Below are 26,817 nucleotides of genomic sequence, written 5' to 3'. Positions count from 1 at the left end.
GAGGCGGCGGCGCCGCGGCAGCAGCTGGGTTGATACCGGCTGTGGGGCGCGGGGCGCCCCTTGGGACCCCCGAGCCCCGGGGAGAAGAGAGAGTGCCTTTCCCCGCTAGCCCCTACGGGTTCCAAGCTCCTTGGTTCAGGGCTTCGTTGCCGAAAGCTCTGGGGCTCCAGCGAATCTCATCCAAGCCCAATACCTCTCAGCGCCCAGGAGCCCTCCCTGCTGCCGGCCCCCGCGGCGACCTGTGTTTCTGTCCCCCTACTCTGCTCTTCCCGCTACCCCTGGGCTCTGTGTCCGGAGCCCCCTAGCTGGCCCTCAGCCGCCCTTCTTGGTGCAGGGGCAAGATGGCTCGGGCAAGGCAAAGCGCAAGGACGGCCTGGGCGCACGGGGCTGCGTACCACTGAAAGCCGGGGTCCGAGAGGGAACCAGGGCGGGCTGGATAGCCAGAATGGAGCCGCCACCCTGCTCAAAGAAGAGTCTGTCCCTGTCGCTGCCTGGGGCTCGGGATGGCCAGGCCACGCTGAGGCCACCCCAGCACCTGTGGCGCCAGCCCCGGACCCCGATCCGGATCCAGCAGCGTGGCTATTCTGACAACACAGACCGGGAGCGCGGAGCGCAGGGGGCAGAGCGGGGGGACTCGGAGCGGGAGCGAGCTCCGCACCGGCCCATAGAGCGTGCTGATGCCGTGGACACGAGTGACCGGCCTGGCCTACGCAAGTCCCGTATGTCCTGGCCCTCTTCTTTCCAAGGGACCTCGGCCAGTGGCAGCGGCGGCAAACGGTAAGGGAAGCGGCTGGAGCAGAGGCGCCGCCGCGCTGTTGAGGGGGGGAACTCGAGGAGGACGGTAGGAGGCGCTAGACGCCTGTTCCAAGGTTTCGGCCATCTATTGGGGTCTAAAAAAAAACAAAAGAAAGAAAAAGAAAAAAAAAAAACCGCTTAACTGAAATTAGGACCACTTCACTATGCTAGCGCTAATCTGGGGTTCCAGATCATGGTCTTGGGCTACCAGATGTTGTATTGGGATCTGGTCCACAGCTCTGAATCTCGTCGAACTCTGTTAGCATCTTGTAGTCACTGTTTGGGGGCCCTAGAGGGCGCTAATTTGGGCTCTGGGGTCAGTGCTCTGAGCCCGCCCCCCCCTTCCCGGGGCTATATTGGGGTCGCCGTGATGTAAGATTTCAGGGTCCTGTATTGTAGCCTGTGGGTGTTATTCTGGAGTCTCGGGGGGCTCTAGGATAGGATTTGAGATCAAGTTTCTGGCTTGGAGGGAGATCGCTAAGTTTCAGGGACTCGGGATGTGCTGGCCGAAAGATATCTGTGCCCTGGCTGCAAGGAAAAGCAGCTGTTAAGGATGGATGTGCTGTCATTGGGCCGCCTGGAGAAGCAGCCGTTCTCGGGTCGTCCAGGCAGTGTCCAGGGCAAAAGGAAAACAAGCTGGCAGGGAGACATGGAACTTAATGAACAGAACCAGGTTCCTTGGGGGCACTTTTCCTAAGGCGATTGTGCCCAGTATAGGTGTTTCCTAGGGCTGGTGCTCGAGTCCCTGGTCCTACCCCTGGACCTGTTCGTGGGCAGAGCTTTAAGTCTGTTTTGCTCAGGCTGCTTATGGGGTGGGTGTTGGAGGTGGAAGGAGACCTCTGCCTGGACAGTAAGAAAGGGGGGCAGAACTGAGGGGGCTCCGGGCTCCTTTGTGGGCTATTATAACGGAGCCACCTCCCTTACAGGGGTTCGAGAATTTCATGCCCGCTGTGTTATTGTCGCTGCAGTGAACTCGGAGTTCCTGTGGAGATTGTTTCAACGCTGAGCCTCCTTCCGTAGTTCGGGGAGGGGGGGGGGGTGAGTGGGCGGCTAGATCTGACGGATCCTGTAGACGTTGGGGATACGTAACCTAAACCCAGGGCTTCCGTATAGAGTTCTCTATAGTTGGGACAGAGGTAATACAGCAACGGGAGGGGGGAATACAGCAAAGGGGGGGGGATACAGCAACGGAAAGGAGTAATGGGCAAAATTCTGTCCGTCATTGGGCTAAAAGTGGATATGAGGAAAATAGGGACATCCCTTGCCGGGCCAGGGACTGTGGTGTCGGGAGTTTCTCGGTCTGACTGTCTTGTTTCTCTGCCTCTGTCCATCTCTATATCTATCTCAATTTCCTTTTATTTTTGTTTCTTCTGTATCTTAATTCTGTCTTGATCACCTTGCCCAAACATCTTTTGTCTCCTTCCTCTCGTCTAGTACGTTTGTGCTCAGTTGGTGGCAAGAATTGCATGGAGGAAGGGGGAATCAATCCCCTCTTCCACTAAACTTAAGCTTGCCCTGATTTTATTTATTTTGTGTGTGTGTGTGTGAGGGCGAGAGCAAGGGACCAGTGTACCCTAGGGGTGACAGCGAGCCGAGGGCTTCTGGCTAACAGCATCAGGAAGATGAGGGGGACTGAGAAGCATCTTGTGCCACCCGCCATCGAGCCCCCAGTCCCCATACACTATCGGGGATGTGAGATTGAGACTCCGAGTTCCCACCCCCGCCCGCCCCCTAGCGGGGCTGAGTCACGGGCTGACATTCCAGTCAGGAGGCAGATGGAGCCCGAGAGAACTGCACAGGAAAGGTTGGGGAACGTGACCCCCCGCGCGGAACCTGAGGACAAGAAAGACACAGATGGAACTTGGAACTCGAAAGGACAGATTTGGGAAGCCCCGCCTTAGCACAAGACAAATGTAACCCCAGGGAACAGGAAGATTTCTAAGTCAGGGTCTGGGGCCTTGGGGCAATAGGCGCTGGGACAGGTAGACAGTCACACAGGCGTAAGTCTGTAGGGAAAAGGGAGGAGCTGCCTCTGGAGGAGTAAAGGAAGCGCTTTGGGATGCTAGACTTTAGACTTTGCCGGGACCTTGGAGCGTATCAAGTTGGAGACCATGAGCCCTGCCTGTGCCTTGCTGTGTCATTTTCTGTTTCTGCTGCTCTACTCCTCCAACCCCTGCAAGTGTCTTTCTCACTCTCAGAACTTCGAATTGTGTCCAGAGAACCCTCCTTTTCTATGCTTTATTCAGCCCCGCGGTCCTTAGATTCCTGGCGCCCCCTGGTGGCCACTGCCTGATCGCTTCGGGGAGTCCTTTTGGCTCCCCACTCTTTCCCCTCATTTCTAAGTCCAGCAGACCCCCACTTAGCTCTTGAGAAATGCCTGCTCTATAGCAGGAATGAATAATCAGTGATTGTGGGGATCAGGAACAAGGGATCCTGGAGCCTCACCCTGTATCATCCTCCTCCCCCCATTAGACTGTGGGATACTCTTGGCTAGGGTTGGAGATAGGAAAAGCGTTATTTGAGGAAGAGTTAAGGCTTGTGTGGGAATCAGTGGAGTATATGGTGGAAGAAGGAAGCTGAACTCCCGAATGGCTGAAATTCTGAAAATCATAGAATTTCAGAACTTGAAGGAGCTTGGGCTTATGTAGCCCAAAGCATAATTGTGATGATGACAATGATTACAAAAGCAAGCATTGAGATCTAGATGGAGAATAACTGTATACTCACGTGGAATTCAATTCTAAGGGACAAGGTCAAATTCTATCTTGGGTCCCCAGACATTTCACAGAAACCCTTCTCCCCCTCGTTAAAAGGATAGCTTCCTTTTCTCTCCAGCTCTGAGAGGAGGGAGGCAGTCTGTGGGAGAAGGTGCCCCCCATCCTGGGTTATAAATAGCCATCCACATTGGAGATGTTTAATCTTAGCAGGGCCCCAAACAGCTTCTTGTGCCAGCCAATTCCTAGGCTCTGGGCCACGGAAAGATGGGTACCCCAAGTCTCTCCTCCCACTCTTTTGTCCCTGAGCCTGAAAATCTACCATTCAAGATTCAGTCAAAGTATGTGTGTGGGAAGATCCTAGGCAGGAAAGAATTAGACTCACATCTGGCCTGAGTCTTCACTTGATTGTGTGAAGATAGAAGATCCCCTATGAACCTCAATTTCCTGCTCTATGAAATGAGGGTAAACATGTACAGTGTCTCACAGCTTTGTAAACCTTGAAATAATAAAGTTATTTTCTTGTTAGTCTTTATGGGAGAACTTCATGGATCTCCCAGCAGAATGGTAAAATGAGATAGAGGTATCATGATGTCAGATCCCTCCCTCTCTGGGGTTCAGACTAACAAGGGGTGTCACTTACAATGCACCTATCCCTAGGAGGGGTTATGTGTATCTCTAGACCCAGAGCAGCTAGGTGGCACAATGAATAGAGATTACTGGACTGGGACTAAGGAAGACTCTGATTTCAAATCTAGCCTCAGACAGTTGTGATTCTGAGCAAGTCACTTAACTTTTTGTCTCAGTTCTTCATGTAAAAATGAGCTGGAAAAAGAAATAGCAAACTACTCCAGTATCTTTGCCAAGAAAAGCTCAGATGGGGACATGAAGAGTGGGACACAACTAAAATGACAGAACAAAAAGAAAGCCCTACACTCACAGATGAAATTTGATAGTGAGAAGACATAGTTACTCTATGGTAAGGATAGACCTGAATGAGGGTGAGGTATAGATCCTAGTCCTTTGGCTCTAAATCTGAATTATGCAGGGAGTGGTGTGGGGAATTATGAGTTACAGGACCAATGATGCAAAAGGTAGTTTTGTGAATTTTGCTTTGGGCTTAAAATCAGCAAGACTGGAGTTCTAAAGACTTCCTTAGATACTTGATCTGTCTTCCTGGACAAGTCACTTAATATCAGTCTGAGTTTTCTTATCTATAAAATGTTTTAATCTCTCCTCTTTCACAGGGTTGTGAGGATCAACTGAGATAACATATGTAAAATACTTTGCAAACCTGAACATCCAACGTAAAATGCTATTATATTATCATTAGCTTGTGTTTGGAGTCAAGAGCCACAGTATGTGGCTGTCTGGGTCATTGTGATTTATGGAGGTCATTCTGTGGTTGGGCTGTGAGTGTAGTTAGGATCAGACTAAAGCTGGATTAAGGGTTCAGTCTAGGACTCGGGAATGATGGTTTGGTCCCCATCTCTTCTGACTGCACTAAAGGTCTCCTTAATGCCTTCTGCCTGTTGGGAGATGATTCTGGGGTTTCTGAGTCTCTGAGTCTGTGTCAGACATGGATAAAGCCCGACGGCTTCTACCAAGTGGGGAAGGCTTTGAGAAGGGAAGGGAGAAGCAAAAGACTGTCTAACCTCTGAGATAGCCTAGGTGAATTCGGAGAAGCAAATCTCCAGTATGGCTGCAGGTAATGGATACTGCCTGTTGATTTAAAGATTAAATTATAGAGGATTTGCGATCTGTGATGATGGAGGGAATACCCACATCAACAAAAATTGCAATCCTACACGCATAGCGATACGGGCTGCACGCAGACACAGCTAGGAAGACCCTGGGCTGAGCAGAGCTAGGTGGAGCTTGGAGCCCCTGGCCTGAAGGGGGAGTCTGGGGCACAAGCAGCGAATCGTTCTCGGGAGCTACTCTGGCTGATCTCAGGGCCTGAAGTACGGCTTCTGAATCCGAGGCCATCGCGGAGCCCGTCCTGACAGCGCTTCATTGTAACTGTGGCTTCGCAAAGTCCAGGATGAGACGGGCGCGCCCCTGGAATAAGAATACCTCGGACGGGTCCTTTCTCTCTGTCCAGGGGCCGTGGCCCCTCCTTCCAATTAAGGACTAGCAGACTGGCCTTCCGCTTTTCCAAACATATGGTCTGAGGAGGAAGGAGACTGTCTGGGTGCAGGCTCCCCCTTAAAGCTGCCGGAAAGGATCCAAGGGGCACGCGGAACTTAAGAGTCCTGAGGCTGCGTCTAAGGTTACTAGTCTCAAGACCCTACTTCAGACCTGAGGACTGGCGCTTCTGGGAGCTTCCTGCTTTAAACACCTCTTTTCCTCGACTCTCTCCAAATCTCCAGAAAGCCGGAAGGGCTGGAGCCCGGGGCTGGGCGCCGGGCACTGGGCAGAGGATGGGGCGGAACAACACAGATGGAGGGGCCCGGCCTGGGTTAGGCGGGGCCGAGGGATCAGACCTTCCCACTCCCCCCGCCCCCCCCCCCTTCACCCAGCCGCTGGCTCTGGAGGAGAGGCCCCAGCGGAGTCAGGGAGGTGGCCCGGGCCCACAGCCAGGCCTCTAGCCGTCTCTCCTGAACCCCACGTGGCTTTCCCGAGGATACGGGCCCCCGGACCCGTGCCCAGTCATGGCCCGCGGGCCCAGAGTGGGCAGCATCCCGAAGCTGCTGCTGTCAGGCCCGGTGCTCAGGCGGGAGTCGGAGGCAGAGGATGAGGCTTTCTTGCCGGAGTCATCCCCGGGCGGGCCCCCGAGGCTGCGGCTCACGCCGCCCCATTCGCCTGTCTTCTTCTCGTCTCCTTCCCCGACCTTCCGAAAGCGGCTGCAACTCAGTCGCAGGCTCCGGGTTCGGTAAGTGCGGCCGACCCGCGCGCCCTCTCGACCCAGCCCAAGCCTTACCCACAGCCCATTTTGGCCTCGGGTGGGGTGTCTGACTGGGGAAAGCTCGGAAGCGGCGGGAAAAGTATTTATTGCCCGCCCCTCTTTCTGCGGCCGGGGCTAGAGTTGGGGAGTCGGGTGGGAAGAGCGAGACCAGCCCTGGTTCTACAATGAGACCAAAATAGAGAGGGCTCTGACCTTTAATTATGATGAAAGTGTTTCGGTCGTGCTACTTTCCATCCCTCCGCGAGTGGACATCATCTGAAGTTGGAAACCCAGCGCTTTGTTTTCCCTAATCTCAGAACTCAGGGTTCACTTGTGACCCCTCCTTCTTAGTGCACCTGCCCTAGTACTAAGCACCGCTGGCCCGAATTGCGGCACCGGAGCTGCGGGGGACGCAGGGACAAGACCGACCCGCAGCTGGGGTCTGTGGAGACTGTGTTGGATCAAGATGATTCCCTTTCCTCCCCTAGACAAGGGACCGAAATCCGGGAGAATCGAAAGCTGCATGGGGAGCGTCCTGAGGTTTTCTGTCTCTGGGTCCTTGTCTTTCGTAGTCTGTATCTGGGTGTTTGTCACCTGTCTAATCTTGGAGTTGAATTTCTTGCTATAGTTTATGCGGAGGGGGGAGGAGGGGTGGCAGAAAAGGGGAAGAGAGGGAGGGCACGTTCAAGTGGAGACAGTCTCCTAGCTCTGAGGTTGGTCTGGGATCCTTCCCCCTCCCTGCTGAGCAGCAAGAGGCGATGAGGTGGGGACCCAGCCCAAGTCCCTTGGTATTCATTGCCCTCGGGCACAGCGGAGCTCGGGCGTCACCGGGAGGTAGAGGGCGGAGATTCTGGCCGCCGCTTGGGGGAAGGGTTGTAATAACCTGTGGTGACGGCCCTCCGGGGCCAGGAGTAGAGGGAGCTGAGGGTGTCTGCGGGGAGTGAGGACAGGAAGGGGAGCGGGGTACCGGAGGGAGCTCCAGGGAAGGAGTTCATGTCACTTCTCGCCCGAGGGACACCCAATCGAAGCAAATTCCCCCAGCAGGAGCAGCCCCCTTCCCCGCCCCTAAATCCGCTCTGGGTGGGTCATTGGGGAGGGGAGTGCGGTCACTCAGTGGAAAGTTTGCTCCTTTGAGAGAAGCTTCCTGAGGTTCTGGCTCCTGCCGGTCCCGCCTCCTTCCAAGAGTTACGCTGTGCTCCGGGTTCCAGGACTCCTGGGTCTGGTCCCGTCCCTTGGGGGTGACCCTGGGCTGTTCTCCTGGCCCCTCCTGCCGAAGGCGGGGCCACAGGCCCCAGACTCTGGCGCGTCCCCTCCGGCCTCAGAGCCGCTCTAGTTCTCAGCCCTGCGGTTCCATTGCCACCTTCTGTTTTGGGGCTGCGAGGAGCCGGACCCGTGCTTGAGTCCCGGCGCCAAGCCCAGCCCCAGCGTGCTCCTGCGGTAGCACTCAACCTCTCCATGCGCCGCTCCCATGTTCTCTGGCTCCTGCCCGCCCGGCTCCCCGGGGGAGGCGGGGGGGCCCCCGGCTCAGCCCCGACCCCAGCCTCGGCCCCCGGCCCTGGCCCTGGCGCTGCCCCCAATCCGCCCCCTGGCTTTCCTGGGTGCCGGCTCTGAGCCCGCTACACACTTCTCCTTCAGCGACGAGGACATTCGCCAGCACCGGCTCACCAAGTCCGTCAGGTGGGTGTCCAGCCTCATGGCCTGGACCCAGCCCGGGCCCTACCAGACCCAGACTTTTCCCGCTGTGCTTGGGGGAGGGAAGGCCTGAGCTCTTTCTCGGCCAGCCGAGAACTACAGACCTAGGGAACTCATATCCTAGGCTTCTCAAGCTCCCCTCACCCTCTTCTCACAGTGCCCAAGTTGGAGCCCTGGCCTTTGAAACCTTAGCTTGTCCGGGCTGAGGCACTGGGGAAACCAGAGAGGGGAAGATTCCTGTGTCTCGCTCTGAGTATATTTAGAGTCCAAGGAAGGGAAGCCTGGGGGAATGGAGGAGGAAAAAGGGCCTGCTAATGTAGGGGCCATTGGGGACTTGGAGGGGTCTGAGGGGCCTGAGAGGACTTAATTGAGGAGAGAAGAGCTGAGGGAACTGAAGGGTTAAGAATATTAAGAGATCAAGTCAGGGCCTAAGGATTGGGGGTAGGAGAAGGGGAGCAGGGATTGGGGGGAGCAGAGTAAGGGTACTAAGATTCAAGAGGCTTCAGCTTATGAAAAGGACAGTGGAATCACTGGAATTAGAGGAGGTGGGATCAAATGCCATCTTTGGCTTTTAGAAATGTGACCTTGAGCAAGTCACTGAACTGGGCCTCAGTTTCCTTATCTGCAAAGTGGAGATTTGGACCAGAGCACTCTCTCAGTTCTGTGTAATTGTAAGACTAATTCTCTTGAATTAGATTTCTAATGGAAAGAGGCTTTCAGCAGAACCACACTGGAGGGAAGCTGCCTCCACAATTCTAGATCTGGATCTCTCTAGATCCACCACTCTAGCCTTAAGTTTTCCCCAACCCAGAATCAACAATCCAGTCACTTTAAGAACTATACAAATGACAGGTAGTGGGTCAAAGGACACAGCACACAAACCCGGAGGCTCAGAATTTCAGCACATTGCAGTCACACAGCAATCTTAGGTACACATGAGGGCAGACATAGACACAACAGTAGTCTCAAAAACAGACTTTGTCACACACACATTGAATACAAACTCAGCAGTGACAGAAAGTCATATATACTCAGAACAGATGGGCTACACACTCAGACTGCAGTCTCAAAGACACACAGCAGCTGTACATACAGCCACACAACAGACTCAGGGACACATACATGCATCGAACCACAGAAATCATTCCTCCCTACCCACCCCCACCCAGCCCCTCATATACTTGTTTTGTAGTCACTAGACCGGGAACTTCCTTGGGGCCAAGTCAGATCTAGGAGCCTGAGGGAGGTGGGGCCATTGCAATGGGTGGGGGAAGGGAAGGAGCAACCAGCTGGGACAGTGGAAACAGTGTGCCAGGTACCCACTCACTCCTACCCCCACCTGAGCAGAATTTGACCTACTAGGGTGGGTAGAGGGAGGTGGTCCCATGGAACCTGTATGTCAGATGCTAAAGGAACAAGGAATTCAGGAAATTTGGGAGGATGGAGAGATGTCAGAAACCACAAATAACTGAGTTATTGGTGCTCAGGGTGGGGAGAGGAAGAAGATGGGAGTGTTTGCTGACTAAATTCAATTGAGTTGATCAGATATTTATCACTTGTGCTCTGTCTTTAGTTCTAGGGGAAAATACAAAATGTAAATAAAATATACTCCCTGAATTCATTTAACTTAGAAAAACCAAAAGACCAAGGAATGATAAAACACAAATGTGGGTAACTGGAATATTATATATTCCATTTATAAATATACAATGTACAAGTGTAAAATAAAGATATTAAACATTTATATAGGACCTACTAAGTACCAGGCACTGTGCTGAAGACATGCTTTTACAAATATTTCATTTGATCCTCACAACAACCTTGTAAAATTAGGTACTATTATTATTCATATTTTATATTTGAGAAAACAGACAAGAGGTTAATGGACTTGTCCTGAGCCACTTAGCTTTTAAGTGTCTGAGACCAGATTTTAACTCAGATATTCCTGATTCCATTCCCAATACTCTACCCACAATACCACCAGTTGCTCTAGGAGCAAACTAGGCACTATGTGAGTTATAAGTGAGAAAGGGGAGATTAGGCAAGCCATTTGGGAGGTGGCATTTAAGTTGGGCATGGATACATACTTACATACATGTATGTTCAGTAAGAAAAGAAGGGGAGGACAATCTAGATATGATGAACAACATGAGCAAAGGCATGGAGGTGGGAGAGTACAGGACATGGAGTAAAATGCACAGCACAGATGCAAGTAGGTTTAAGCTTTACAGTGACAGGCCTTGAACACCAGTCATATGAATCTTGAGTTTTACTTGAGAAGCAAAGATGAATCTGACAACAGTATGAACAACCTATTGGGAAGGGATTAATGTAATTAAGAAGAAATTTTGAGTTTATTGTAATAATCCAGGCCAGTGACAGCTTGACTCATATTAAGGTAATAGCATTGGAAAAAGGTATTTGTGTATGAAATGAGGTGGATTTGAAAGTTTTGTCAAGTGATTTTAGGAGAGGAAAAAAACAAAGATAACTCCAGGTTAAAATATAGAAGACTGAATAGTCAATGGTGGTGCCATAGCCAGAAATGGTAAAATCAGCAGGAGAAGCAGTTTTGGGGGAAAAGATAATGAGCTTGTTTTTGGACACTCTTGAGTCCCAGGTACTCGGGATACAAGGCAGAGCTATACAAGGCAGGGAAGCAGGTTGAGAGCTCAGAACTCTAGGCACACCTGGAGCTAAAGATTTAGATGTCAGGAAGATTCAGGAAGGTAATAGAAGCTCTAAGAGAAGTGAGTGACATTGACAGAAGAGACTGGTGAGGGAAAAAAAAAGATGTAGAAGCAGAGCCTTGGACCAAAATACCAGATAATGCCCCACATCTGCATTTAGAATGGGGGTTTCTTTCCCTCCCCCAGCTCTCTGCTGGGATAACATTACTAGGAAGCTAGGGAGGCTGGATGCAGAGAGAGGGCACCCAGAACAGAGAAGACACAAAAGCCCGAATCAAGACCTCCAACAATGGCTCCTATCTGTGTTGCTCTCTCCAATGGGGGCTCCACTGTAGGCTGGATTTAGGGGAGACTTGCAAGGACATACTGGAATCTCAGGTTATGAAGGAAGAGATTGGGTGATGAACATCTCCATGCACCCACTTTGGAGTGTCTGTGCTCCCCCTGCTGCAGCCGTGGGGCAAGGCCACAGATTCTAAACCTCCATCCTCAGGCAGGGAAAGTGCCAGTCCTTTTTCTGGGTTCAGAGCTTTCCCTCTCAAATCCAACCTGATCAGAGTTTACCTTTCCCTCCCCCGGACTGGGATGGCTCCTTATTATGTGGCGAGGACAGAGTTAAAAGGAGGTTGAGCTCCTGGAAGCACAAACAGGGGGCTCATGAGACCTCCCCCTCCCCACACCTGTACCCAGTCCCAGGGCTCTGGAGTGTACAGACATGGGCCCCCAGGGGAGGGTGGGGCAGGCGCCATGCCAGGACTGAGCTGGGCTAGGTGCCAGCTAAGCGGAGCTGTCGTGTTTTTTTTTTTTTTCTTCTCTGTCAGTCAGGGGCGAGCCCTCCTCCTTTCTTCTAGAAATCATTGGTCTGTCTGAATGTCGGTCTGTCTGTCTCTTTCTCACTCTTTTTGGGTCTGTTTTTGCCTCTATAAGTCAGAAATTGTCTTCTAATTTTGTGGCTTCTTGGTCTGTCAGCTTCTGTCTAGTCTCTGTCCGTTTCCCTCTGTGTAAATGTGTGTGAGAGAGGGAAAGAGAGGCTGAGAGAGAGGGAGAGGGAAGGGAGGGAGAAAAAGAAGGGAGAGGGAAGGGAGGGAGATAAGAGGGAGGGAGAAAGAGGGAGGAAGAGCAAGAGAGAGAGGGAGAGGAAGAGAGAAGAAAAGGCAGGGAGACAGGAAGAGGAAGAGGGAAGGAGAGAGGGAGAGGGAAGGGAGGGAGGAAGAGCAAGAGAGGAAGGGAGAGGAAGAGAGAGTCAGGGAGACGGAAGAGGAAGAGGGAAAGGGAGAAAGGGAGAGGGAAGGGAGGGAGAAAAAGGAGAGGGAAGGAAGGAAGAAAAAGAAGAGGGAAGGGAGGGAGGAGGGAGGGAGATGGAGAGGAAGAGAGGGAGGAAGAGGAAGAGGGGAGGGAAAGGGAAAGAGGGAGGGGAAAAGGGAGAGAGGGAGGGAGAAAGGGGAGAAAAGGGGAAGGAGAGGGAGGGAGGGAGAAAGGGGAGGGAAGGAGGAGAGGGAAAAGGGGAGGGAGAGAGGGAGAGAGAGGAAGGGAGAAAGGAAGAGGGAAGGGAGGAGGAAGGAAAAGTAAAGGAGGGAGGAGGGAGGGAGAAAGAGAGAGAAGAAGAGGGAGGGAAGAATAGAGGAGGCGAAATTGAGAAGAGAGAGACAAAGAAATGAAGAAACAGAGAGAAGTAGAGAGGGAGAGGGAAAAGGAAAAACCAAGCAAATTCTAGTGCCAGGACTAAGATTCAAACCCTTATCTCCTGAGTTTTCCCATTTCCATTTGGGAAATGACTGATTTAATCTCAGAGACCCTGAAGCTACAACTTCCTTGCTCTCCCTATAATAATAGCTACTATTTATATAACACTTTAAAGTTTGTAAAATGCTTTTTTAAAAAAATCTCACTTTATCCTCACAACCATTCTAGGAGGTAGGTGCTGTTATTTCCATTTTACAGACATGGAAACTGAGGCAGGCAGAGCTTAAGTTGACTTGCCCAGGTAAGCGCTGGCCAACAGCTGAGGCTGGATTTGATTTCTTGATTCAAGTCCAGCCCTTTTCATGATGCCGCTGCACCACCTCCAGATTCAGGGAGAGCTCAGGCAAAAGGGTGTTAGGCTCTGTGGTTGTTTTTCTGCTTATTTTCTGTCTGTTCATGTCTCCTGCTAGTTATCTCTGTTCCCATCCTCCTCTCTCTTGGACTCTGTGTTCTGATATTTCTCATTGTCTCTCCTTTACTTCCTATGTATACCATTATCTACAACTCTGCCTGTCTGTCTCCTTCCTTCCTTCCTTCCTTCCTTCCTTCCTTCCTTCCTTCCTTCCTTCCTTCCTTCCTTCCTTCCTTCCCTTTCCTCTTTCTATATTTCTCTACATCTGTCTCTCATTGTTCTCCCCAACCTCTCTCTCTGCCTTTTTCCTTCTCTCCCTGTTGCAGCTTTGAGGTGGAGAATGGACCTTCTCCCTCCCCAGGACGCAGCCCCTTGGACTCGCAGGCGAGCCCGGGGCTGGTGCTGCCCCCCAGTGCCCCCCAGAGCCAGCGCCGTGAGTCCTTCCTGTACCGCTCCGACAGTGACTATGACATGTCACCCAAGACCATGTCCAGAAACTCTTCCATTGCCAGTGAAGTGTGAGCATCCCTTCTTACTCTCCTTAAGATCATCTAGACTCAGCTTCTCCCCCACCCCCCTAGCATGCTAAAACCTTCCAGTCTATATTCCTCCAAGACTGTGTATCCACACTGCCCTTACTGTTCACCTTTCCATCCCAAATAACCCCCCTGGTCCAGTTGGGGGGGGTGAGAGGTAGCTCCTCAGTCTCTAAGCTCTAATCTTTGGTTTCTGACACCCTCTTCAAACTGCGGTTTGTTGTAGACATGAAGACTTGATTGTGACACCCTTTGCCCAGGTCAGTTTGAAGAGGAAAACCTTGGAGTGGTGGTGGGGTGGGTGGGGAGGGGGGTGTTGGTACTGATGGTCTTGGGGAGTGGGAGTGAGGTCAGGGGGTTGTGTGTGCGGTGGTGGGGGTGTGTGGGGGGGTAATATGGGTTGAGCTACACAAGAAAATGACTTAGAATTGTATACATAGTCCTTCACTCAGCACTCTTCCTAAATACAGATCTGCCCCAGTGGCTAGAGGTTTCACTGACTGCCCTTCTTATGTCACCCCAGGTGCTAGCAAGTCTAAGAAGTGTCCGAAGCAACTTCTCCCTTCTGGCCAATGTGCCAGCCACTGTTGGCAACAAGTGAGTGCCCACCTGAGGGGCTTTGGGGTCCAGGGAACCTCTCTGGAGTGCTCATGCTGTTTCTGTTTTTCCCCAGGAAGTCCCCAATGGGCAATCAGCCAGCAGTATACAAGGCCACGCTCTCAGGTAAGAGCCCTTGACATGGAAAGAGGAAGGAGTAGATGATGAGGGTAGTGCCTGAGGTGAGCTCTTCCTGCCATAGCACTTTACCCCCATCTAATGTACTTTAATTTTTTTTTCCTGTTGTCATTGTCTGCCCTTGTATCATCTCCTATTAGACAGTGAGCTCCCTGAGGGCAAGAACTACATTTTTCCGAACATTGTGTTTCCCAGTATGGTATCTTGCAGTTAATGTTAAATGAAAGCAGGCATGTTGGCCTGAGACAGCGAGCGTTCAGGGGCTCAGGCCAGGTCCCGCCTCTCATCCTGAGCAAGGCAAGAAGGGAGCCCAATGGTCTCCCCCAGGAACAGGGCTGATCTTGTCACTATAGGACTCAGCCCCCTTGCCATTCCATGTCCTTCCCCTCCCCAGAGGAGACATACCAGCAGCTGGCCCGGGAGACCCTGGAGGAGCTGGACTGGTGCCTGGACCAGTTGGAGACAATGCAGACCTACCGGTCTGTGAGCGAGATGGCCTCCCACAAGGTAAGCCTGTGGGTTCTCAGTCCCCATGAAATGAGTGAGTTCGATGGCTCCTTGGCACTGCCAGGGGCTCACCAGGATTCTGGGTCTCCTGAACCTCTCCTCAACCTGAGAAGAGAGATGATTTATTTCTAGGATTCTGAGAAAGAATTCTTGTCTCTCTACATCACTAAGCTCAGCAACCTGGGGATGGGGGTGCCAGTGCTGGGGGTCTGGGGTCCTACGTGGTCCTAAGGTACCCTTTAAAGTCAGGATCCAACATCCCAGTGGCAGTTGGGAGTGACTCGGGTGGAAGGGCCCCAGTTCTGGAGGGGACGGGTGAGCAGGCAAGAACACAGAGGGGGTAAGAGGGAGCAAAGTTTGCAGATGCAAAACATCTCCTAAGGTCAACACGGCTTCCTTAGGGGGGCCCAGCGTGTGTGTGTGTGTGTGTGTGTGTGTGTGTGTGTGTGTGTGTGTGTGTGTGTGTGTGATGGAGAACCAAGTGAGGGAGAGAGAACACAGAGCCCCCGCCCCGCCCGTGCTGGCGGGGACCAGTGTGGAGGGTGTGGGGCGTTTGTGCCCCGAGACCGAGCCGGGAAGCACTCGTTATTATCCACGCGCGGCGCGGCGCCGGGGGCACACCCACAGACCGGGCGCCTTCCGTGGCTGCCGTGCCGTCCGCCTGTCCGTCCCGCATCCCTGCGCCCAGGCTCCTCCTGCTCTCGGTGCCCCTTTAACAGCTCCTCCTCCTCCCCCAGCCCCCCCAGCACCACCTGACATCACAGCCCAGACTGTTCTGCCAGTGCTGCAGTGAGGGGCTGAGACATGCACACACGCATACGCGCGCGCAAACACCCAGGATCCTGCCTGCGGCTCCGCTGCTGAGGCCCGGCGGGGAGCAGCCCCACGGCCCGACCGACCCCCCTCCCCCTCCTCCCCTCGGGAAGCCCGGCCTCTTACTCTCCCCCTCCTCCCGCTGCCTCCGCCTCCTCCTCCATCTCCATGGGAAGATGTCCCTCCCCTCCCTCTGACCCTGCTGCTGCCGCCGCCGTCACCGCTACCGCCGCCGCCGCTGCCGCTGTCAGGGGGACCTCTGGACTGCAAGTGCCAGAGCGAGCTTGGGGGGCCTGCCAGGGCTGGCCTGGGGGCGCCCGGAGCATGTAATAGGCTTGGCCAGGCTGGGCCCGGGAGCTGGGAGCAGGGAGGGGGCTGCGGCCTTGGGAGAGAGAGCCCCCGGCCCCCCCCCCTACCCAAGCCAAGAGGCCAGAGCCTCCCCCCAGGATCCTAGAAGCCATCTCTGTCCCCAGGCTGGGGCCCAAACAACAGGGGACTCTTAATTTCTGTTTGCCTGTGTCCCTGGCCCCCCACCAGAGGGGAAGAGGACCCCCTCCCCAACCCAGTGGCCCCCTGCCCCCACCCGGGGACACCACCCTGTCCTGCTCCACCACCTGCATCTGGCCTCCCCCCTGCCCCGGGCTGGGGGCTGAGGATAGAAGATGCCACTGGTGGATTTCTTCTGTGAGACCTGCTCCAAACCATGGCTGGTGGGCTGGTGGGACCAGGTAGGGGGCCCGAGAGGGCCAGGGCTGGGGAGCAGGGAGGGGACCCCCTAGTGTTAGCTCTCCTGGATAATGCTGCCACCAGCTGTGACCCAGAGTGTGTGTGGCTGAGTGGTTTGTGGCTCTGTGTGTGTGGCCCAGGGAGTCTGAGATCCTGGCCCCTGTCTGTCTGACTGGGACCCGCAGCCATGTGTGTGACCCTGGGTGTCAGGATGTGACTGTGCCCTTGTGGGTGACTGTGGGTGTTTGCCTGTCTGTCTGTATATGACGGTGACCTGAGTGTCTGTCTGTGGGTAGGTGTGAGACCGTGTGTACCTGTGACCCCGTGGGGGAGGATTGAGTGTACCTGTGACCCTGATTATCGTCTGTCTGTCTAGCTGTGTGTGTGTGAGAGAGACTGTATCTGTGATCCTGGGCTTGTCTGTCCATCTGTCTGTGATAGTGGTCTGAATGTCTGTTACTCTGGCGTGTGGGTTGTGTAACTTGTAACCCCATTTGCTGGGCCTGTTTCCTCCTGCATCTGAGACCTTCATGGCTGTGATTTTTCTGTCACGTTCTGCTACCTGTGCCACCCTGTGCTCCTGTGTGTATCCATGGTTATGTGTGTTTTTCTCTGACTCCCCACAACTCTGTGGGCATGGAACTGTGACTCTTCATACCTGTGCTTTCGTGTTTCTGGGAGGACTCGGGTTTCTCTGTGTGTCTGTGGGTCTGCACTTGTCTCTTTCTATGACTTTGCATGTGACTTGGCCTGTGTGGGACTCCTAAGTGAGTGACATTCTGCCTGCCTGTGACTGTCACTCTGTCTGTCTGTGAGCCCATGTGCCCGTGACCATGTCTCCCTCTCTGTGACCCTCTTTGGGAACACATGTGCTAGTGGCCGAGTGTGACAGTATGTGGCTCCCCCAGGCCCTGGGACAATGCTTGAGAAGTCCCAGTTGCCGTACCACCTACTTACTTATCCTCACTTCCCATAAATATCCTAGGGCAGATGCTCCTGAACGAGGGGGTCAGACTCCAGACTCGGTCCCTGCTTTCTACCCCAGACTCCACATCATTAGGGGTTCAGGGCGGGGGGGGCTCCCTGAGGTTGGAAAAGGAACTCTCCCCAACCTTAGGAGTCCGAATTATGGCTGTAGGGGCCACCGGAGAGAGCCCCAGATATCCTGTGTCCTTCCTCCTTCAGTTACAATGTCACAGGCCTGGCATGCTTATGCCTGTGTGTGTCTTGTGTGGGTTCTGGAGATGGGACAAGCAGGCACAGGCAGCACCCAGCCAGACTCTCTGATCTCAGGCTGCCACCTCTGTTGTCCACCCTGTCGTGTGTGTGTGTGTGTGTGTGTGTGTGTGTGTGTGTGTGTGTGTGAGAGAGAGAGAAGAGAGAGAGAGAGAGAGAGAGAGAGAGAGAGAGAGAGAGAGAGAGAGAGAGAGAGAAACAAAGACAGAGAAAGAGAGAGACAGAGAGAGACAGACACAGACACAGAGACAGAGACAGACACAGACACAGAGACAGAGAGACAGAGACAGAGAGAGGAGAGAGAGAGAAAAAAAAGAGAGAAAGACAGAAGGAGAGAGATGTGAATTGAGCTGCAGGGAGAAAAGGCTTACTGTAACTCAATCCCCCTCCAAGAGGGAGATCCCACATTCACTCTTAACACTTTACACCCCATGTTTCCTCCTGAGAGTGGGGTAAGCCAGGACTCTCCCACTACCCAAGGACATTTCAGATTTTGGAGTGGCTGAGTGCCAGGATGCCTGGAACTCCCCAGGGACAAGCCCCAGAATGACGTGGGAGCAGCATCCCTGGCTGCTTCCACTTTCCAGAATACCCAGGAGCACAGTGCCCTCACAACTCCCAAGAGTCTCTGGTCTGGGGTCTTGAAAAGCTGGGGGTTAAGGTGCCCTTGGTTGCAAACCCTCCCCACCCCGGCAGCCAGAGCCGCTGGTTGGAGGGGCAGTTGCTGAGGAGACTCCCATCACCATGGAGACTTGAGTTCTCTTTCCACTTGATTGGCTCCACCAAGGAGGCAGGAGCCCCTCCCCTTCTTCCAGTTCCCTTTCTGACACTGGCAGGGTGTCCCCTTCCTTAGGGCCATTGGACCCTAGAGTCCTGCCTCCAAGCCTGGACCCCTCTCTCTTACAAAGAAGGGGGAGGGTAAAAGAAAGCGTATACTCCCCCAAACATCCCCTTGGCCAGAACTCATTGCCATGGCACAGGGAGGAAGGATTTTCCAGTGTCTTTCTAGCCTTGGCAGCTCCCAAAGATTATACAAAAGAAGGAAGGATGCTAGGGAAAGCATAAAGAGTTTAGAAGGAAGGCCATCTTTAAGATGAGGGGATTGAACAGTAGCTGGTACATAATAGGCACCTAATAAATGTTTACTGACTGACTTAAGAATTGATGCTACCTCACTTCTTTTGGTTTAACTACTTAAAATGAGGGATTTTTGTTAAGCTTCCTTCCAGCACTGAGGTTTGGGAATACTAAAGCAGCGGACCTCCCCCCACCCCAACATGCAAACACATCTCTTCAGATACATTTCCCATTCCCCCGTGTCTGGATTAGCCACCAGCCCCTTCCTCTTCCTCACCCTGTCTCCCATTTCTCCCCTTACTCTCCACTACACTGGGCTGGATAGTTCAAGAGGATGCTGAACCGTGAGCTGACACACCTATCAGAAATGAGCCGATCGGGGAACCAGGTCTCGGAATACATCTCCACCACCTTCCTGGGTGAGTGAGTGGGAAGTCTGTTGGGCTCCGGCCCAGATGGAGCACAGGCTACCTGGGCCCTGACTCTCAACTTCAGGGCTGCTGAGGAAGAAGGATCTTTTACTGTGGATCATGACAGAGAGGTGCCCCAAGAAAAGGAGGAGTTGGCAATAAACAACCCTCTAGAACTCTGAAGAGGTCCTTCTCAGGACTCAGGGATTAGCTCTGAAGGTTCTTGCCAATGGAAGACTGGTATACAAATATATTCCAGGTAGCCCCGAGCTATTGGCTACTGAGCCACCTGAGATCATAATGCAGGTCTTGGTATAGTGGGGAGGGGTGTGCAGGAAGCCCCTGGGAGAGGGTGCCCTGGGCCCCCTCCTCGCCCCCCTCGATGGTGCCTGGGGGGGCCATGGAGCCCCAGGCCCCAGCCCCCATCCCCCTCCCTCCTCTGCTGCCTCCACCTTCCAACACCCGGATTAACTCAGGCCACTACATCAACTTCCTGCCAGGCCATGAAACTTCCATATCCGGCCGTGGCCTTCAGCGCCTCACTCTGTTATCCCCATCCGGGCCCCTGTCCTCTGTGACTGATGGATATCCACCTTCCATCCCCCCTGACCCAGTCTCTGTCCAAGACCCCAACCCAAACACTGACCCCAACCCCGGTGATCTGGCCTTACCTAGGCCCATTTCTTCAGGAAAGGCTCCTTGTGTCTTCTGTGGCTTCCAGCCATTGGGCCATCAAGATGAACAGCTCAGTGCCAACTGTGCCCTGTGTGAGCTTACCAAAGCCCTCGTCTGCTCCTGGGCAGACCCTGGGGGTGGTCCCTAAAAAGTTCTCCCATCCCCCGAGGAGCAGGTGGAAAACAGGGGCCAGAGTTAAGAGGGCTTTCCCCCTATGGATCTCTCTTTTCCCTTCCTCTATAGACAAGCAGGCTGATGTAGAGATTCCATCCCCTACCCCCAAGGAGCAGGAGAAGCAGCTTCAGCAACGGCCACAGAGGCAACCCATGTCCCAAATCAGTGGAGTCAAAAAGCTCACCCACAGTTCCAGTCTCAGCAACTCGGGCATCCCTCGATTTGGGGTCAAGACTGACCAGGAGGAGCTATTGGGCCAGGTGTGTATTTGTATGCCCTACTGTGTTTGGGTACTCATCCACCAGGTCCTTTGAGACGAATCTGACCCTCTCCAGCCTTCGATTCCCTTGGGGATAGTAGAATTGAGTGATTCGAGATGAGGTATTAGTTTCAGTCAGAGGCCTTGGTTTTTTTTTTTTTTTTTTTTTAAGAGCAGAAAGGGGCTTTGAGATCAAGAGATTCTTAACTCAGATTCCATGGATCCTGAGTCATTTCAAGCGGTCCATGTACTTGGGTGAAAAAAAGTGATAGAGGTTTTAGGCATTTAGCATTTCTTTCAGTTGTGCTTGTAAGCAACACGCATTATTCTGAGAAGGGGTCCACAGACTTCACCAGATTGCCAGGGGGGACAAGGGCAAGAGTCTTTGCTTTCCATCTAACCACCTTTCTTTTCAGATAAGGAAACTGAAATCCAGAAAGGGGGGAAGGCACTCGGGGTCCTAAGATCATATATCTAGAGCTAAAAGGACCCTTCAGAAGCCAGCTAGTCCAATCTCCTTAAGTTATAGAAACCGAGGCAGGGAAATACAATGATTTACCCAAGATCACGCACAGTGTTTTGCCTTTGCTAGGAGTGTCTTATTTTTGTAGTTACTCAAAAGCTTAATCCAGAGGAAGATTTAAAAGTGAAATTTCATACCCTTGACAGACTGACTAGGAGATAGTTTGGGGTGGAAAGAGAGGCTTCCCAGCACCTCTCTTATTATCCCATAGGTGAGGTGATGTGCATGTAGCTAGTTTGAATTAGGTAATCTATACCTTGAAGAATGGTGCATTGAGCTGAGGTTTCTCACAGGACTTCTTTGATCAATATGATTTTGTGATCATATTGAGATTGGAGAGAAGCTGCGGGCCTCTGACCCTAACTCTGAGCTTCCTTCTACCCTCTTATCAGGAACTGGAAAACCTAAACAAGTGGGGCCTTAATATCTTCCAAGTATCTGAATTCTCCAATGGCCGTTCGCTAGGATGTATCATGTATACCATATTCCAGGTATGGGGACTGGGTTCTCATGGGGCCTAGTTTGGGGATGGGAGTAGGATGAGGTGGGAGAGGGACAAATGAAGCATCCAGATATAGGGCTCTGAGAAACTTGACAAGGCCAAGATCACTTCCTCCTGAGGGGATGGAGGAAGGCTTTGAGGAAGAGATAACTATCCCCCTTGTACTTCCCTAGGAGAGAGACCTGCTGAAGACCTTTAAGATTCCAGTGGATACACTGGTGACCTACATGCTAACTCTGGAGGACCACTACCACGCTGATGTGGCCTATCATAACAGCCTGCATGCCGCTGATGTTCTGCAGTCCACACACGTGCTTCTGGCCACACCAGCACTTGATGTAAGCACACTGCCCCACTGTGTCCTTCTAAGCCCCTTGGGATCCCTGAGCCCTTCAAGTCTACTTCAATTCAAGAAATAGTTATTAGTTATTCCATTTAAAGCTATTCCTTCAGTGCTGGAGATAGTCAGCTAGGGCAGAAGATCTGTTCTTAGGTCTCATAGTCTAATCATACAGAAATAAAAAATACCATGTAGGCTGTGACAGGGGCAGATACAAAATATTCTCGGAAAATGGGAGGAAAAGATATCGGAGAATACAAGACTTTAAAAAACCATAGATTTAGAGATGGAAAGGATCTTAGGGAGCATCCAGTCCCCTCATTTGGCAGATGAAGAACAAAGAGAGTACATGGAGTCACATTTTACTAATAACTGACTGAGGCAGAATTTGAACCCAGATTTTCCTGACTGCCACTGAACTGTGGTAACCCTTGGAGAAGGTGCATTTGAACTGGGTTTCAGGGAAAGGAGGTAAGGCTGAGGGAAAGTGTAAGCAAAGGAGCAAAGATGGGAAGAAAGGGCACTAAAGGATTATGGAGAAAAGAGAAGTTTATCTAAAATGGAAGGATACATTAAGGGGAGCAGTCAGATAAAATGATGGAAGGCTTTGAATATCAAGAATTTAGAGGATCACCTATCTAGTGCTAGAGAAGTCCCTAGTGGCTATGTGGGTGGAGCCATTCATTTTATATATGAAAGAATCTAAGGCCCAATGAGACTCCATCACTTAGCACACTTTCTAGCACATAGCCAGTACATAATAAATGTCTGGTGATTGATCCTAAGTGGCTTATGGAAGGTCTCTTATAAGTAATAAGTATCAAAGGCTCCTCTGAATATAGGAGTAACCTCTCCACTTAGGGCAGAGAGATGGCACAGTAGACATAGTGCCTAGCTTGGAGTCAGGAAAACTCATCTTCCTTAGTTCAAATCAGGTCTCAGAACTTAGTAGCGATGTGACCCTGGTTTGCCTCAGTTTCCTCATCTGTAAAAAGAGAAGAGAATGAAATAGCAAATCATTCCAGTGTCTGCCAAGAAAACTCCAAATGGATTCACCAAGAGGCAGACACGACTGAAAACAATGGAAGCCAAGAATCTCTCCAGTGAACTGTGGTCAGCGGGCCATGAGGAGTCACCAAAGGCTGTTGAGGAGAGAAATTACATGATCACAAGCTCTACCCTTCTGCATATTGCTTGCTGCCTAATCCCCATCCTTCTTGCTGAAACTTGTCCCTGGATCCCCTGTTTCTCATTTACTCAGCTGAGGAAATGGGTCTTTATCCCTTTGCCCCTTTGTGCCCTGTGCCCTTAGGCTGTGTTCACAGACCTGGAAATCCTAGCTGCTTTGTTCGCTGCTGCCATCCATGATGTTGACCACCCAGGGGTCTCTAACCAGTTCCTCATCAATACAAGTAAGACCCTCTCTCTTATCTTCAGCAAGGCTTTTTACCCTTTTTGCCTTTAGTTTTCTTCCCCCCCCCCCCTGAGGCTGGGGTTAAGTGACTTGCCCAGGGTCACACAGCTAGGAAGTGTTAAGTGTCTGAGACAAGATTTGAACTCAGTCCTCCTGAATTCAAGGCTGGTGCTCTATCCACTGCGCCACCTAGCTGCCCCCGGTTTTCTTCCTTTTCAATGAAGGATTTGGACTCTGTAAGGTCCCTTCTAATTCTGAGACTAAGTCTCTATACCCTTATCCCTAATGCTAAAAGTAATTAGAGCTTGGGACGGTGGGATGAAGTGAGAAGTCTCTAGAGTATTGACAGAGTCCTTGGAGAGAGAATCTGAGGGAAACGTGGGGAGGATTTACAGGGGAGTCCTGGGAGAGGAAAATGAGGGATACCTAGAGAGGAGTAGAGTGAAGAAAAGTTCTTAGTGTGGGGAGCTGAGGCACTCTAACCTATGTCCAACTTGAAGTGCCCTTTCTGCAGACTCAGAACTAGCCCTGATGTACAATGATGAGTCTGTGTTGGAGAATCATCACCTGGCTGTGGGCTTCAAGCTGCTGCAGGAGGAGAACTGTGACATCTTCCAGAACTTGAACAAGAGGCAGAGGCAAAGTCTTCGAAGGATGGTCATTGATATGGTGAAGAATGGCTAAAGGGATGGTCATTGACATGGTGGAGAGGGGCTGGTGGTTGGTCACTGACATGGTGGAGAGGGGCTGGTGGTTGGTCATTGACATGGTGGAGAGGGGCTGGTGGTTGGTCACTGACATGGTGGAGAGGGGCTGGTGGTTGGTCATTGACATGGTGGAGAGGGGCTGGTGGTTGGTCACTGACATGGTGGAGAGGGGCTGGTGGTTGGTCACTGACATGGTGGAGAGGGGCTGGTGGTTGGTCACTGACATGGTGGAGAGGGGCTGGTGGTTGGTCACTGACATGGTGGAGAGGGGCTGGTGGTTGGTCACTGACATGGTGGAGAGGGGCTGGTGGTTGGTCACTGACATGGTGGAGAGGGGCTGGTGGTTGGTCATTGACATGGTGGAGAGGGGCTGGTGGTTGGTCATTGACATGGTGGAGAGGGGCTGGTGGTTGGTCATTGACATGGTGGAGAGGGGCTGGTGGTTGGTCACTGACATGGTGGAGAGGGGCTGGTGGTTGGTCATTGACATGGTGGAGAGGGGCTGGTGGTTGGTCATTGACATGGTGGAGAGGGGCTGGTGGTTGGTCACTGACATGGTGGAGAGGGGCTGGTGGTTGGTCATTGACATGGTGGAGAGGGGCTGGTGGTTGGTCACTGACATGGTGGAGAGGGGCTGGTGGTTGGTCACTGACATGGTGGAGAGGGGCTGGTGGTTGGTCATTGACATGGTGGAGAGGGGCTGGTGGTTGGTCACTGACATGGTGGAGAGGGGCTGGTGGTTGGTCATTGACATGGTGGAGAGGGGCTGGTGGTTGGTCATTGACATGATGGAAAAAGGGAGCTGAGGATGACTGTCGCTGCTATGCTTTAGGAAGGAGTGGGGAGAAGTTTCATTGGGAGGTCATTAACATGGAAGGTAGGGAAGGTATTGGGTGGGCAGTGTGAGCAAGTCAGAATCAGGGATTTTATGTATCTGTTATCGATTGCCCACCTTGATTGATTGATTGGGAAATATTACAGAAATGTGCCTGCCCATTGCCCCTCAGTGTTGATACCTTGGGGGGAAATGAGAGGAGGGGCTTTTGCTGGCCTAGTCCCAGGTTGACATCCTCAAGTATTCCTTAGCTGTAACCATCTTCCTGAAACCCTGTCCCAGGCCTCTCTTCTGCCTCCCCAATCCTGCTTGGGCAGGCTACCTACTACTGGCTGCTCAGCATGAGGACCTACCTCATGCAGGTTGCCCAAGTTTAGTAACAATAGCATCCCAGGCTATACTGGGGATATCCCAAGGTTGCTGTCTACATCCTTCTGCTCCTTAGCATACTCAAATTTACCCCAGGAATATTGTGAGGGGGAGGCTAGGGTAAGGAATTGGGATCCAGGGGAGATTGGGAGCTAGGAGCAGGAGGAGGCAGAAGCTGGAAGCAGGAACAACTAGAGATCAAAGGGCCAGAATTGAACAATAGTGAGGAAACAGAGTTCCCTGACCCTGTTAATGAGCACACTCTCACCCACAGGTGCTGGCCACAGACATGTCCAAACACATGAGCCTTCTGGCTGACCTCAAGACCATGGTGGAAACTAAAAAAGTGACAAGCTCAGGGGTCCTGCTGTTGGACAATTATACGGATCGAATACAGGTAAAGAGCTTACTTGCAGACCTCACCTCTCGCCCACTCAGTGAGGACTACAGATGACAAGACCCTTGGCTGAGAAACTTCTTGAATTCCTATGCTAAGTCCTTTACCTGAAACAATTGTCCAGAACATTCTTCCCCGTAACTTCCCCATATATCAGCTCTGGATGCTAATAGGAATGGAGCTGAGGCAAATCGATTTTCTTCCCATTTTGTAGATGGAGAAATTGAGATCCAGGAAAGGGAAGAAACTCTTAAACAGATCTCTAAGAGTTTCTTCCCTTTCTGGATCTCAATTTGTGGGAGTGAACTCCCTGCCACTAAGCTGCCTATAGTTCATTATAATTCTTGTCTGGGGTGGGATTTAAAGGCCTTTCTATGCTGGGATTGCAAGGGATACTCAAGAGTCCCATGGGACAAAAGCTAAAGGAAGCTTCCTGCCCATCCCTCAGGTCCTTCGGAACATGGTGCACTGTGCTGACCTCAGCAACCCGACAAAGCCACTGGCACTGTACAGGCAATGGACTGACCGCATCATGGAAGAGTTCTTCCACCAGGGAGACAAGGAGCGGGAGAGAGGCATGGAGATTAGCCCCATGTGTGACAAGCACACGGCATCTGTGGAGAAATCCCAGGTATCAGCCCCCTCCCTACATCCTGAAAATCTCTGGCTCTGCCCCCCCCCTTGGTGAGGAGACTCCTAACACTTCCAGGGATGCCTAGGACACCATTATTCCTAAAGGACTCTTCATGTTCCCCGAGGGGCATCATCTCCCCCTTCCCCTTCTGTAGTTCCTCGGGACTTTCTGCCACAAGACATTGCCTCAAAGGGTCTCTGAATGGGATGCCTGGTTCCCCCCTCCAGTATTCTTAGGTTACCCTTCACTGCCACAAGGAAACGTGGGGGGTCACACACCCACATTATGTGGTGATAAGGGTCACAGGGGGATTCTCTTGTTCTCTCCCAACCCCAGGTGGGCTTCATCGACTACATTGTACATCCACTATGGGAGACGTGGGCAGACCTGGTTCATCCTGATGCCCAGGAGATTCTGGACACGCTGGAGGACAATCGGGACTGGTATCATAGTGCTATCCCACAGAGCCCCTCGCCACCCCCCGAAGAGCCACCTGGCCAGCCCCAGGACAGGTTCCAATTTGAACTGATCTGTGAGGAGGACACAGCAGCCCCGAAGGCAGTCACCCATTTGGAGGGAGAGGATGAGTCAGCCCCCGAGAAGGGGCGGGTAGGCCCAGGCCATGGCCCCCAAAAGGGCAGCCTGCCCGCCCCACCTTCCACAAGGCCCTTAAGTCCAGCCAGAGCTTGGATAATTCCAGAGAGCTGTCCAACACCAGACACCACGGAGGAGGAAGAAGGGTGGCTGACGGAGTCCACACCAGCCAAAGAGGAGCAGCAGCCAGCCATAGTGCCGCCTCGGGAGCTGAAAGCAGAAGTAGAAGTAACAGAGGCCGAGGCCGAGGCCGAGACCGAGACCGAGGCCGAAACCTCCTCTCCAGCAGAGGAAGAACCCCCAAGGGAGACCCAAGCGTTAGCCAGTCTAGGGGACCTAGGATGTCCAACCTGAGCTCCATCTCCCCCTCCCTACGTCTTCCCCAGCCCTGGACTCCTCCACTTCCACCAACCACATCAACCTTTTTCCGGAAGCAGCAGCAAAAACTTGCAGTTTTGAAAAAAAAGAAAAAAGAAAACTA

The 26,817-nt window shown here is 52.4% G+C and overlaps 1 protein-coding gene across 4 annotated transcripts; it reads left to right on the top strand.

Annotated features, from left to right (window-relative positions):
* PDE4A (phosphodiesterase 4A) lies at nucleotides 1-26,817 on the top strand. Of its 4 annotated transcripts, none has more exons than XM_074260563.1 (15): nucleotides 1-777; nucleotides 13,200-13,391; nucleotides 13,636-13,669; nucleotides 13,933-14,006; nucleotides 14,083-14,132; nucleotides 14,539-14,651; nucleotides 18,829-18,922; nucleotides 19,832-20,022; nucleotides 20,937-21,035; nucleotides 21,220-21,384; nucleotides 22,699-22,798; nucleotides 23,315-23,469; nucleotides 24,986-25,108; nucleotides 25,557-25,739; nucleotides 26,079-26,817. In XM_074260563.1, the coding sequence occupies exons 1-15, from the start codon at nucleotides 446-448 to the stop codon at nucleotides 26,688-26,690; spliced, it is 2,517 nt and encodes an 838-aa protein (XP_074116664.1). In that variant the 5' UTR covers nucleotides 1-445; the 3' UTR covers nucleotides 26,691-26,817. The 4 variants fall into 4 exon arrangements, with proteins under 4 accessions (XP_074116664.1, XP_074116676.1, XP_074116672.1 ...); XM_074260571.1 differs by lacking the exon at nucleotides 1-777 and adding an exon at nucleotides 6,054-6,384; XM_074260575.1 differs by lacking the exons at nucleotides 1-777; nucleotides 13,636-13,669 and adding an exon at nucleotides 6,053-6,384 and having other exon boundaries at nucleotides 13,200-13,389; nucleotides 13,900-14,006.

The sequence above is a fragment of the Sminthopsis crassicaudata genome, chromosome 1 (assembly GCF_048593235.1).
Source record: "Sminthopsis crassicaudata isolate SCR6 chromosome 1, ASM4859323v1, whole genome shotgun sequence".
Lineage (NCBI taxonomy): Eukaryota > Metazoa > Chordata > Mammalia > Dasyuromorphia > Dasyuridae > Sminthopsis > Sminthopsis crassicaudata.
Note: the sequence above shows the minus strand (reverse complement) of the source record. Positions and strands in the feature narration are given on the sequence as shown.